The sequence below is a fragment of the Balaenoptera musculus genome, chromosome 5 (assembly GCF_009873245.2).
Source record: "Balaenoptera musculus isolate JJ_BM4_2016_0621 chromosome 5, mBalMus1.pri.v3, whole genome shotgun sequence".
Lineage (NCBI taxonomy): Eukaryota > Metazoa > Chordata > Mammalia > Artiodactyla > Balaenopteridae > Balaenoptera > Balaenoptera musculus.
In genome coordinates, this window is record NC_045789.1 from 87,417,684 (window position 1) to 87,430,660 (window position 12,977).

Here is a 12,977-nt window from a genome sequence, read left to right on the forward strand (position 1 = left end):
AAAGACTTCCCGATCTTCAGACAGAACTGTAGGAGAATACACTTGTTTCGTTTTAAGCCACTAAATTTATGTTAATTTGTTATAGCAGCAATAATAAGCTAATACAATTAATATAACTAAAAAAGTTATACAATTAATATAATAATAACAAACTAATACAGCTACTAATAAGCTAATACAATTAAAGTAAAATAATGCAAAAGAAAAGTATACTTACAAATATCCTTCTACCATTGCCTAGAGGGAAAACAATTCCTAAAAAAATGTTTGTATCAACTTTCCCTTAGAAACTGGTGGGAACATAGTAATGTTAGGAGAAGCTCTGTGCTTAAATATATACCTCTCAAGTCCTTATTGCCTTAGAGCAGACAAGATATCTGAGACTGTTCTTGAGAGAACCTTGGTGACTATAGTGTAATAAGCCAGAGGTGGGATGTTACACATTATGTACTGATGTGCAACCCTAGCATGCAAGCAACGAGCTACCAACTCCTGTTCTAACCTGAGTTGTTGTTTTAACTTCTGAGATTCCAATTTTGTATCTGTAATGAAGTGATAGTTCAACTGTAAATTTGCTAGAAATGTGACTATATGAAGATGACAGTCTCAATCAAATTAACTAGAAAATTTAACTTTGATTACTCACTGATTAAGTAAAAATTGAACTTTATGAGGATGAGGGTATATATAGTAATGATTTATTTTATTTTGAAAAGCTGTAAGTGGAAGCACAAGTTGGATGTGTAAGTCTGAACTACAGTTTATATAGCAGAATTACACCTAACGTTTCTACGTACAGCTGTAAAAGATTTACATGGGCCTATAGCTTACTTTAGTCTTTTGAAAATATGTTTATAATGAATGTTTTTGAGAAATAAGTTATTTATGTAATAAAAAGCAATTAAGAAACAATGTGTATCAATTGGGCAATCATTTTAACTTACAACTATTACACAATTTTTAAATTTGTGGTGCTCTTGCATTTCTATCCAAACTAATCTGGAGAATTTTTGAACGATAAAATTTCAAGAATCACTTTTTGAAGCACTCTGCCCTGACTTAAATTTTCATAAATCAAAGAGCAATGTGGCTTACAGGGCTTTGAAACTGAATGGACCTAGCCTGGGTCCTGGTAGCTGTATGAGTTTGGGCTCTGAGCCTCTGCTTCTTCATCTGTAAAACAGAAATAAAGCTACCTTACAGGGTGTTGTAAGAATTAGCTGTAAAGTACGTAAAGTGTCTAGAGCAGACCTTGGCACCTAATAAGCACTCCATAAATAAATGACACAGATAGTGCTGATAACCTCACTTACAACCATTAGAGAATACAGGGAGAAAAATAAAAAACAAAGACTTTTTCTGGTCTAGCTTCTTGCTTGGGCATGGGCTCTCATCTTCTTGTTACCTTCTTATGGAGAAAAATATACTTTAAAAATCTTTCTCTGCTCCATCCCCCTGACTTCCAACCTTACACATCCTTCCTGTTTTTCTAATCTTAACTCTTGTTATCACCATGCTTATAACTATCCAAAGCCTGAAAACTCAAGTCATTCTTGATTCTTCCTTCTCTCTCAACCTGCATATTTAGCCAATTACCAAAATCCTCCTGATTCTACCTCTGATAGTTTCTTCCTTCTTCCTCTTTCTCTCCCTCCCTCCTTCCCTCCCTCCCTCCCTCCCTTCTCCTTTCTCCTTCCTCCTCCCTCCCTCCCTCCTTGCCTCCCTCCCTCCCTCTCTTCCTTCCTTCCTACCTAGTTACCTACCTACAAGTATTTACTCCTACTATGTGGCAGGCACTGTTCTAAAGACTGAGAATACAGCCATGAATGAAACAACAACAACAACAAATCCCTGTCCTCATAGTGTTTATGTTTTTGTGAAGGAAGACAGAGGGAAAGAAGCAAAATATATTGTATGTTATATGGTGGTAAGTGCTACAGAGAAAAATAATGCAGACAAGAGGGATAACGCATACTCACATGTATATATATATTGGGAGAAGTTTGATGTGTATTTTAATTAGGAACCTAAAAGTGGTCAGGAAATAAGCCTGGGATAATAAGATTTTGGAACAGGTCACTGGGACCAGATAAATAAGCCTAAGGTTGAAGGGAGAGGTCCAGAAAGCCCAAAAAGACAAATATAAATTAAAGATAAATATAAATTTGGAAGTTGTCAGTGTACAGATGGTACTTAAACTTAGGAGAATATATGAGATCACCAATGGCAAAGATGGGGGGAAAAAAGAGGTCCAAGGACTTATCCTTGGCGTACTCCAGGGTATGACAGGGAGATGAAGAGAAATCAGCTAAGGTGAATGAGAATGCCAGACAGTAAGATAGAAGGGAACCAGAAAGCATGATATCCTAGAAGCCAACTGAAGAAACAGAATCAAAGAGAAGGCATGATTGAGTGACCAAACAGATAAAGTAAGGTGAAAACTGAGAAATGACCATTGGATTCAGCAATATGAAGTCACTCGTGATCTTCAGTAGGACAGCTGGGCAAAAAAAGACTGATTAAGGAAGGTTCAAGAGAGAATAGGAGGATAGGACTTAGAAACAATACCTGCAGATTTTTTTAAAAGAAGTTTTGCCAAATAAGGGAACAGGGGAATGGGGCAGTAGCTGGAAGGGATAAGGAAGATTTTTGTTTCACTTTATTTTGCTTTGTTTTTCAGATTGAGAGAAATAACCACGCATTTGTATACTAAGAGGAGTGATCCAATAGAAATGGTAAAATTGACGATGGAAAAACTAACAATTGCACTGCCTTTGAGTACCGAGGGAAGATGAGTTTCAGTGTCCAAATGCAGGGATTGGTTTTGTTATAAATAAAAGCCCGGGCAGTTTATCCATAATGAGAGGAAGGGAAAGCTGAATATATGGGTGCAGAGGCAGGTAGGTGGAATATGTGTGGTGGAGGGCGGTTCTCAGAACTTCTATTTTTTTCAGAAACAGGACTCAAAGTCATTACCTGAGAGAGAAGAAGTGGAGATCTGAAGAGAGAGGAGGTATGAGAAGTCCTCTAGGAGAATGGATGAATGACTGGAGTAGGGAAATGAAGTAGAAATGCCGAGCAGAAGTAAGGACTCTCTTGAGGTTAAAGGTCATGAATTTAAATCAAACCAGTTATCATGGTTGCATGATTTTCTCCAGCCACTTTCAAATGCACACTGCAGCCACAGAATTGGTGGAGAGTTGTACTTAACCAGGATTAAGGTTTTGTCAGGTAATTACTACTAGAAATTGGGAGAAGGGTGAGGGAGTTGAACATGTATTCAGGAGGAAGTGATTGTAATGATAGGTCATGGTATTGACATGTCTTTCACATTTGTCCTCTCTCTCTGTTCACACAGACCTTGCTCTATATCAAGTGCTCATTAAGCTTAGCCTGAACCGCCAGAGTTGTTCACTGCCATGAAAAGCTAATCTCTCCTCACTAATCACCATATGCACATGGCTCATGTTTATTTTTGTTTTTCTCAGTCTCCTAATTCCTTGCCTTTAAGAACCAGACATTTCCTCAGAGAAAGACAAATACCATGATTTCATTTATATGTTGAATCGTAAAAAAAAATAACCACAAACAGACAAACAAAATAAAACAGAAATAGATTCATAGATACAGAGAACAAATTGATGGTAGCCAGAGGGGAGGTGGGTGGGGCGGTTGAGCGAAATAGGTGAAGAGGATTAAGAAGTACAAACTTCCAGTTATAAAACAAAGAAGTCATGAGGATATAATGTACAGCGCAGGGAATACAGTCAATAATAACTGGAATAACTCTGTATGGTGACAGATGGTTACTAGACTTATCACGGTGATAAATTTGTAATGTATATAAATGTCAAATCACTATGTTGTACACCTGAAAATAATATAGTATTGTATATCAACCATACTTCGATAAAAAAAATTTTTAATTTTTAAATTAAAGGAAAAAGAACCAGACATTTCAGATAACATTTCTATTCTGAAGCCACCGCTAAGCTGAACTACTCCCAGAATTTATTTCTCCTTTAATTGTATTTGCATGCGACATTGCATAAACGTCTATCAGAGCATTTATCAAATTATAACTATGTATTTGCCTTTACCTCATTTTTCACTGAAATGTGAGCTTAATAAACATCTTATGCAGCACCTTACACAGTGCCTGTATCAGAACAGACACTCAATAATTTGACATGAATAAAGGATATCTGATTGCACCTGGGCCTTTCTTGAACACCATTCAATGGCATTAAAATATGTATAACTATGGCATATTCTAATATGTCAGTATTCCTACTAAGCATATGCTAGATAAGCCAAGCGTATGGTAGAGAATTTGTCACCCAACAGAAAGATTAATTCCCATGTCTTCTCTTTACTATATAAAAATTCTCCCCTATAAATATTTTATATACTTTGGACAATAAGTTAACTTTTATAGGTTGTCATGATGCTATTAAGTACTAGAACCTGAAAATGATATTGTCAAACTACCCAATATATTTCCATGGAATAAGGGTTGTCTTCTGTTTGAACACATTTTAAAACTCTGACATAATTTAAAACTTTCAGCACACGAAGTATTTTTAAGAATTTCATGCAAAATAAAAACTAAACTTTGGAATACAAAAAAGTTGACTTATTACTCAAAACATTATTTCTGTAATGCTCAGTGTTGTTGCTTATAAAATTTAGGTAACTAACATGAGGCACTCAGAAGAGTGCCTGTGTATCCTTGTAGCATAGGCCCAGATTTTCCTTCAGGAGGGATTACTGGAGGTTTTCTCATCTATATATGGACACAGCAATGCCACGTGCTATCTAATTTTGTAGCCTAGTCACAAAACCCAATAAATTGGTTATGACATAGAGCATGCCAGAAACATTAAGTTCACTCCATTACAATCAACAATTTTCCCACAGAGCAGTTGTGTTGCTAGGCAGCTCTGCCAAAGGAAAGCCTATAATTAGTGACAAGAAAAGCCTTTCTTCTTTCTTATCTCATACATACATACACATACAAGTGTGCACGCACAACACACGTATAGGGATAAAATTTTTTTCCCATTGAAAAATCAGAACTCAATTTCTGATGATATTGTTTTCAATACATACAATTATAATTTTTATTACTTAAAATGAACTTCTCTCTGATAAGTCAGACTAATTGTAAAATTAATTATTAAAAGGTATGATCATGGAAAGTATCCACATGAGGAAAATTTAATTCTGCATAATTCCCAAAGACAGAACTTAGGTGTTATAATTATCCTTTTTTTATGTTATAAGGATAAAGATCCACATTAAAGCTTTACAAAGTACTAAGAGTAGCAGAGGCCAGGAGATGTATGACTGAAAAAATTATGTGAAATCTAAAAATAATACAATTTGGACTAAAATATGATAAAAATGGAAAATAAAGGTTAAAGCACACTCCTATAGTACTTACTATCTGTGATATTAATTAATTTAATATCCAATGCTTTACATAAACACTTTAAAACAATTTCAAAACATTTTTGCCTCCTTAGCTAGAATGTAAGCCCATCAAAGGTGGTATCATTTACATATAAGAATCAATAAATATTTACTGATGATCAATCTGCTTTCTCTCAGAGAATGCATCCATTGTTTATAAATGGTTCTGTTTGTCAGACTCACTTATAAGTTATGTTTCCCAAGTTTATGGGGTACACAGAGATGAATATATCCTCAAGGGCCAATTCTGGCACTATTTGGAGAAATTGTTACTACTCTCATTTAAAATGATATCCTTACTGACCCTGTTCATCAAATGAGGCAGATTTGTTGCCTGGCAAATCCCTTTTACTACCACCAAAAAGCCTTTGTAGTTGTAACTTAAAATTGATAATCCTCTTCTTTCCAGTCACCAAAGGGGATGAAATTGTCAAATTTACACTTTTTCTACCCACACACTGAAGTGGAATAGTCAACACACTATAAATCATATGATTATTGGCCTTTGGTTGATATTATAATTTATGTATTCATGTTTAGTGTCATAATACTAAACATTTATGGGGGGAAATTATAAAATAATCAAATAAGCTATAAAAAGTACTATAAATAAAAAGTATGAAAAATACTACATAGGACTTTAAAAGCATACTTCAGATGGCCATGACTTTGTGTGTGTGTTTGTGTTGGGAAGCAGGGAGTGGGTCAGGGAAGGTATTTGTGAGTAAGTGATATTTTAGGTGAGAGCTGAAGGAAAAATAGGAATTTATTAGAGGAAGAGGGGAGGGTAACAGTCTTTTACATCAAAGGAATTGCAGGTCTCATGGCCCTGAGGTAGAAAGAAGTAGCGTGAACTTGAGGAGTAAAAGATCAAAGTGGTTGGAATACACTGTGCCAGAGTGTCAGGGCAGAGGTGAACAATGAGGCTGAACAGGTGGACCAGTGCACGCAGGGTCATGTAGGCTTCATGAAGGATTTTGGTCTTTTTGGTTTTAATCTCACAAGTAACATGAATTGATTGGTGTTTTTACAAGACCACTCTGAGCAATGAGGCAAGAAAAAGAAAAGAAGGCATCCAAACAGGAAAGAAAGAAATAAAATTATCTTTATTTGCAAATGATATGATCTTATATGTAGAAAATCCTAAGGATTCCACCAAAAATCTGCTAGAACTAAACAATGAATTCAGTAAAGTTGCAGGATACAAAATCAACATACAGAAAACAGCTGTGTTTCTATACACTAACAGCAAAACATCTGAAAAAGAAATAAATAATTCCATTCACTATAGCATCAAAAACAATAAAATACTATGGAATAAATTTAACCAAGGAGGTGAAAGATCTGTACACTGAAAAGTATAAGACTTTGATGAAAGAAACTGAAGAAGACACAAACAAATGGAACAATATCCAATGTTCATGGATCCAAAGAATTAGCATTGTTAAAATGTCCATACTACCCAAAGCCATCTATAGATTCAATGCAATCCCTATTAAAATTCCAATGGCATTTTTTTCACAGAAATAGAAAAACAATCCTAAAATTTGTATAGAGCCACAAGAGAACCTGAGTAGCCAAAGCAATCTCAAGAAAGAATAACAAAGCATCATACTTCCTGATTTCAAGCTATACTACAAAGCTATAGTAATCAAAATAGTATAGCACTGGCATAAAAATAGACACAGAAACCAACGGAACAGAATCAAGAGCCCAGAAATAAACCACACATAAATAGTCAACTATAGTCAACAAGGGAGCCATGAATACTCAATGGAGAAAGGATAGTATCTTCAATAATGAATAGGGTTGGGAAAACTGGATAACCACATGCAGAAGAATGAAATTAGACTTGTATCTTACCCCACTCACAAAAATGAATGTGAAATGGATTTAAGACTTAAATGTAAGACCTGTACCATAAAACTCCTAGAAGAAAACACAGAAAAAAAGCTCCTTGACACTGGTCTTCACAGAGATTTCCTGGATATGACAGTAAAACCACAAGCAACAAAAGCAAAATAAATAAGTGGGACTACATCAAACTAAAAAGCTTCTATAAAGCAAAAGAAACAAACAACAAAATGAAAAGGCAACCTACAGGATGGGAGAAAATATTTCCAAATCATATATCTGATAAGGGGTTAATATCCAAAATATATTAAGAATTCTTACAACACAATAGCAAAAAAACAAAAAAACCCAATTAAAAAATGGGCAGAGGAACTGAATAGAAGTTTTTTAAAGAAGACATACAAATGGCCAACAGGTACATGAAAAGGTACTCAACATCAATAATCATCAGGGAAATACAAATCAAAACCACAATATGTTATTACCTCAGGCCTGTTAAAATGGCTATCATCAAAAAGACAAGACAAAGAAAGACAAGTATTGGGGAGGGTACAGAGAAAAGGGAACCCTAGTGCACTGTTGGCGGGAATGCAAGTTGGTACAGCCACTACGGAAAACAAATATGGAGGTTACTCAAACCTGCTCTCCACAGAGGTCTGCCCTATGAGTTGGAGGCAGGGAACCCCTGACTTCTTGGCAGCATTCTTCTGGAATTTAGCATCTGCAACACAGAGCTGAGGAGTATGAGAAATACTGGTTACCTGACCCTCATATAGAGATACTGCAGCCCTTGACTAGAAGTTATAGGGAAAAGGAACCCCATCTTCCTGGCCACACTCAGCTGAATTGAAGCTTCCATCATGATGATCTGGGGGTGAGGGGAGGGAGAGAGTGCATCACGACTCAAGTGCTACAGACTGTTCTGAGATTTAGTAGCTTTTCTTGAATAAATGTTTTTTGTTTTTGTTTTTGTTTTTGTTGCTGTCTTCATGTATGGCCTTAACACAGCTTCCAGATACTTTAAATATTTTTGTTTTTTAAATAATTTTCACTGATTTTGACTTTTCTGCTAGGGATGGTTCTGTGGACCTCCTTGTGATACAATACCAAAACTAATCATTTCCACTCAATATTTCTTAAGTATGGAAACAAACATTAATATATAAATGAAGCATTAACTTTACTGTACATTCAAAATTTTACTGAGTACTAAGAATTAGGTACCAGGCTACATATTAGCTAGATAAGTAAATAAACTTTTAGATTTTTGTATTTTCCAACTTTTAATTATGTTAAAGAATGGGATTTTAAATCTTTACTGTTTTTTAAAATTAAAAAAAATTAATGGCAGATTTGAAATCACCGAAACTTCCTTAAAATTGTTTCCGGGGTTATTTCAAATTTTAGCTTTATAAATAAATTTTATAAAATCGTTGGAATTTAGTTCTTGGAATATATGATTAACTAAACCTTCTTGAGAGAATCTTATTTAACTCTTCTTAAACAGACACACAACTACCACCACTATTACCAATTAGAAACCTGCTAATCCAGACAGCTGGGACTGATTTACATTTAATGAAGCAGAAATTGTCATGTGGAATCTAGATATTTTCTCCATGACACATGCTGACATTCACTCAAAATCAAATTATTAATCTATCTATCTATCTATGTGTGTGTGATCTTTAAAAAAAAGTGTATCATTTAAGCAAGTCTACATAAATTTCATATTTCCTATTTGTGATAAGATGTTTCTATTTTAGTAGATATGAAAAAGACCTAGGTAAATCCAAACACCTACAATATCAGCATATGAAATGATCAAAGAGTAATCACAATGCTTCAAACTGATTTCAAAACATTTAATTATTTATTCAAGGCCTTTAATAGAAAATTATCATGTAAAATGCTTTCTCTGAACATCCTGGGATGACTGAAATATGAACTGGACATTCAATTTAAGAATCCGTGCCTAATCAAAAACTCTACAAACAATAAATGCTGGAGAGGGTGTAGAGAAAAGGGGAGCCTCCTACACTGTGGTGGGAATGTAAATTGGTACAGCCACTATGGAGAACAGTATGGAGGTTCCTTAAGAAACTAAAAATAGGGTTACCATATGATCCAGCAATCCCACTCCTGGGCATATATCTGGAGAAAACCATAATTCGAAAAGATACACGTACCCCAATGTTCATTGCAGCACTATTTACAATAGCCAGGACATGGAAGCAACCTAAATGTCCATTGATGGAGGAAAGGATAAAGAAGATGTGGTACATATATACAATGGAATATTACTCAGCCATAAAAAAGAATGAAATAATGCCATTTGCAGCAACATGGATGGACCTAGAGATTGTCATACTGAGTGAAGTCAGTCAGACAAAGACAAATATCATATGATATTGCTTATATGGGGAATCTAAAAAAAAAAATAAGGTACAAATGAACCTATTTACAAAACAGAAATAGAGTCACAGATGTAGAAAACAAACTTATGGTTATGGGGGGGAGGGATAAATTGGGAGACTGGGATTGACAGATATACACTACTATATATAAAACAGATAACTAATAATAACCTACTGTACAGCACAGAGGACTCTGCTCATACTCTGAAATGACCTGTATGGGAATAGAATCTACAAAAGAGTTGATATATATATATATATATAAAAATCTGTGCATATACCTCTCCTGGTTGGAGCAGATATGTAGCTCTTATTCTCCTACCTAGTCCCATGTAAGAACAAAAATTAACTTTATCCCAAACTTAGAACATTTAATTCGATAAAAAATAAACATAGTGGATTTCAGGAAGATTCAGTTAACAAAAGAGATACCTTCTAAAGTATCCTGAGTTAGAGAACTTAAAACAAGAACATTACATATTTTAATTTTTCAACTTACCTGATATAAATAATCTTCAAATACAAAATAATAATCATCATTGCTTGCTGTCAATTTCACATCCTATAATTAAAAGTAGAGAGCACTGAAGAGAACCTAAATGAATATGTCTATAGTACTAAGACATAAATGCAACATCTAGAAATAATACTGCAATGATTTTACTTTTATGTATGATTATAAACTTCTCAATTAGATTTTATCATTGGAATTATCACAGGTAAACTTATAAATTTACTTGGCTTGTATAAGTGACACATTATTTGACTTCAAATTGTTCACACTTTTTTTGGTTCCATTAGTAATTCTTTATTATTTATTTCAATTTTATCTCCTTTAAATCTAATATTTAGGTGTCTTAAAATTAGAAAAGGAGATGCAATCACAACATCCAAAAGCAACCGTAACAATCTGGCCTCAAATTACTGTTCCAATCTCATCTTCCACTATTCAAACCCACATTCTTGCCATTCCCTCAAAATACCAAAAATCTTTCATGTTTTTGTGATTATTCACTTGCAAGTCATTGCTTGTTAGCAAACAAACAAACAAACAAACTAGACAATGTTTATCTTCAATCTCACCAGCAAGAAAACATACATAGTAGAAATATTGGAACAGTTACAAAGAAATATTGCAGAAATCTATGATAATATTGCTCAACCTACAAAATTCAATCAGACTTTTGATCAAAGCAGCAATTACAGGAGGATGAAATGAGCTGTGGATGACTCTGGAGGTAGTGAATGTGTGCTAAGCTTGGGAAAGCTGAAAGACGCAGACTAAGAGAAAAGAAAGGAGCCAGTCTAAGTCACAACGTGGGCAGAGGTGGAGATCACGCAATCTCAATGAGGATGATATTGCCTCTAAGGGGTGAGACTTCATTCCTGGGGATCAAAAACTTTTACATAGTACAATGGTTTGTGGACCTCCAAAGCTTATCCTTACCCACCAAAATCTTATTCTTTGGTATTTAATTTTTTTATATTAGAGAAAATTTTCTCTTTAGGGATAATAATGAAGAAAAGGTTGAGAAACCCTGATATAAACTGACAGATCAACTGTTCATCATAGCAAGTGGTGGAAAACTGTAGATGGTGTGGATTCAAGGCAAGTTTGTGGAAAAAAAACACAGTCCAGAGAGAACCATTAGATATTTTAGCTTAGGGAGGGTTTGATGGTGTTCTGTATATAAGCATTGCCTTGTTTCATTAATTTCTTTAATCACTAAAATAATTCTACTTTACTTTCAGTTAAATTAAAAATGAGTCTTTGCCAAAGGGACTTGTAATGAAACTTCAAACAATTTTAAAATGCTCATTTCCTCAAGGGCTGACTTTAATAATGTTTGGAGTTGCTCCAATAAGATCAGCAGAGCTCAACTAACACAAGTCAGAAACAACCAGAGACAGATATCTTCCTTAAAACACTCATGTTGTGGACAGTCAGGATTGATTCTAGCAGAACTTATTTTCAATTCTTCAGACACAAACTGTTTACCTCTTTCTCATGACAGATTTTTTTTTTTACTGATTCTAACTGAAATCTGAAACTGACAGATTTTTTTTTTTACTGATTCTAACTGAAATTCTAACTGTTGGTAGCAAAGAGAACTCTCTTGCTAGCACTCTTGGATTTTTTGAACAACTTCTCTTGTGAGTCTTCTCTCATTTGAACAGAAAGGAGATTGAAGGTCTTAAAGCTCAAAAGATCTCTTAGGCTGTTGCTAAAATCATCCCCTGAGCACAATCATTTGACCTCAAAGTTAATAGTAGTACCTGTGATCCAAATCTATGTAAAAACTTCTGTGAGAGTCAAGACTTTTCATCAGAAGACTGCATCCTCTTAAATTTCCTCATCTTCCCTCTCTGTAGAGCGCAGTGGTTAAAGGTACAGTTGTGAAGTCAGATTACCTAGATTCAAATCTTGGCTTTGCTATTTAATATATGAATTTAAACAAATTTCTTTACTCTTTCTTTACCTCAGTTCCCTCATCTGTAAAATGGTAAAATGATAGTACTTCCTGTTTTGCTACAACACATGTATCAATATGTGGCTGGTGAGTAAGGGATGATGGCAGTATAACATGAAAATTGTGTTGGTTCATAAGCAATTTTTCTTTAAAAAAGGGAAGCCAGAACAGCAGAAGTAGAATTATAACCTTCAGCAGGAAAGGACAAAGTCTTCCACAGGCATGAGCCCTTATAACTGTATTTCAGGAGAGCAGAAAATGAATTATTGCACGGGGGCCCCCTCTCCAGAGAGGCACACCCCCAGCCTTGCACATCTCTTAGCTTCTGCACTTCCTCTTGTGCCCACCTGAACAGCAGCCCCAGTGGCACTGTGCACCACTTCCATCTGCGTTATTTTAGCATTTACACTTTATTATTTTTGTACATTTTTAATAACTCCTGCAGGGGCAGCCTGCCTGAGTTGTCCAATTCATCTCCCACTTATTGTTTCTGTTAGCACTTTAGTTACAAAAGTGCTATTTTTCCTATAAGCTGTTATTTTTAATGCATGATTTTGCAGAATACAAGTTTTTTTCCAGGAAAAAATGCATTTATCATTTACAGCCCAAATGCTGGTATCTACCACCCAAGGTAACTAACAGGATCAGATGACAATCTATATAAAGAGTTTGGAACAATGTATGGCACATACTAAGCAATCATTAAATGCTAGTAGTCATTGTTATTATTAACTTTGGTTATGTTCTACCCAGACAAATC

General features: G+C 34.8%; 1 protein-coding gene across 4 annotated transcripts in view; it reads right to left on the reverse strand.

Moving 5' to 3' along the window:
- Nucleotides 1-12,977, reverse strand: part of TBC1D19 (TBC1 domain family member 19) — a 161,836-nt gene that overhangs the window by 45,516 nt on the left and 103,343 nt on the right. For all 4 annotated transcript variants that reach the window (XM_036852005.1, XM_036852007.1, XM_036852006.1 and 1 more), the window contains one exon: nucleotides 10,246-10,308. In XM_036852005.1, coding sequence (XP_036707900.1) covers nucleotides 10,246-10,308 — 63 coding nt within the window. The remainder of the gene's footprint in view (nucleotides 1-10,245; nucleotides 10,309-12,977) is intronic.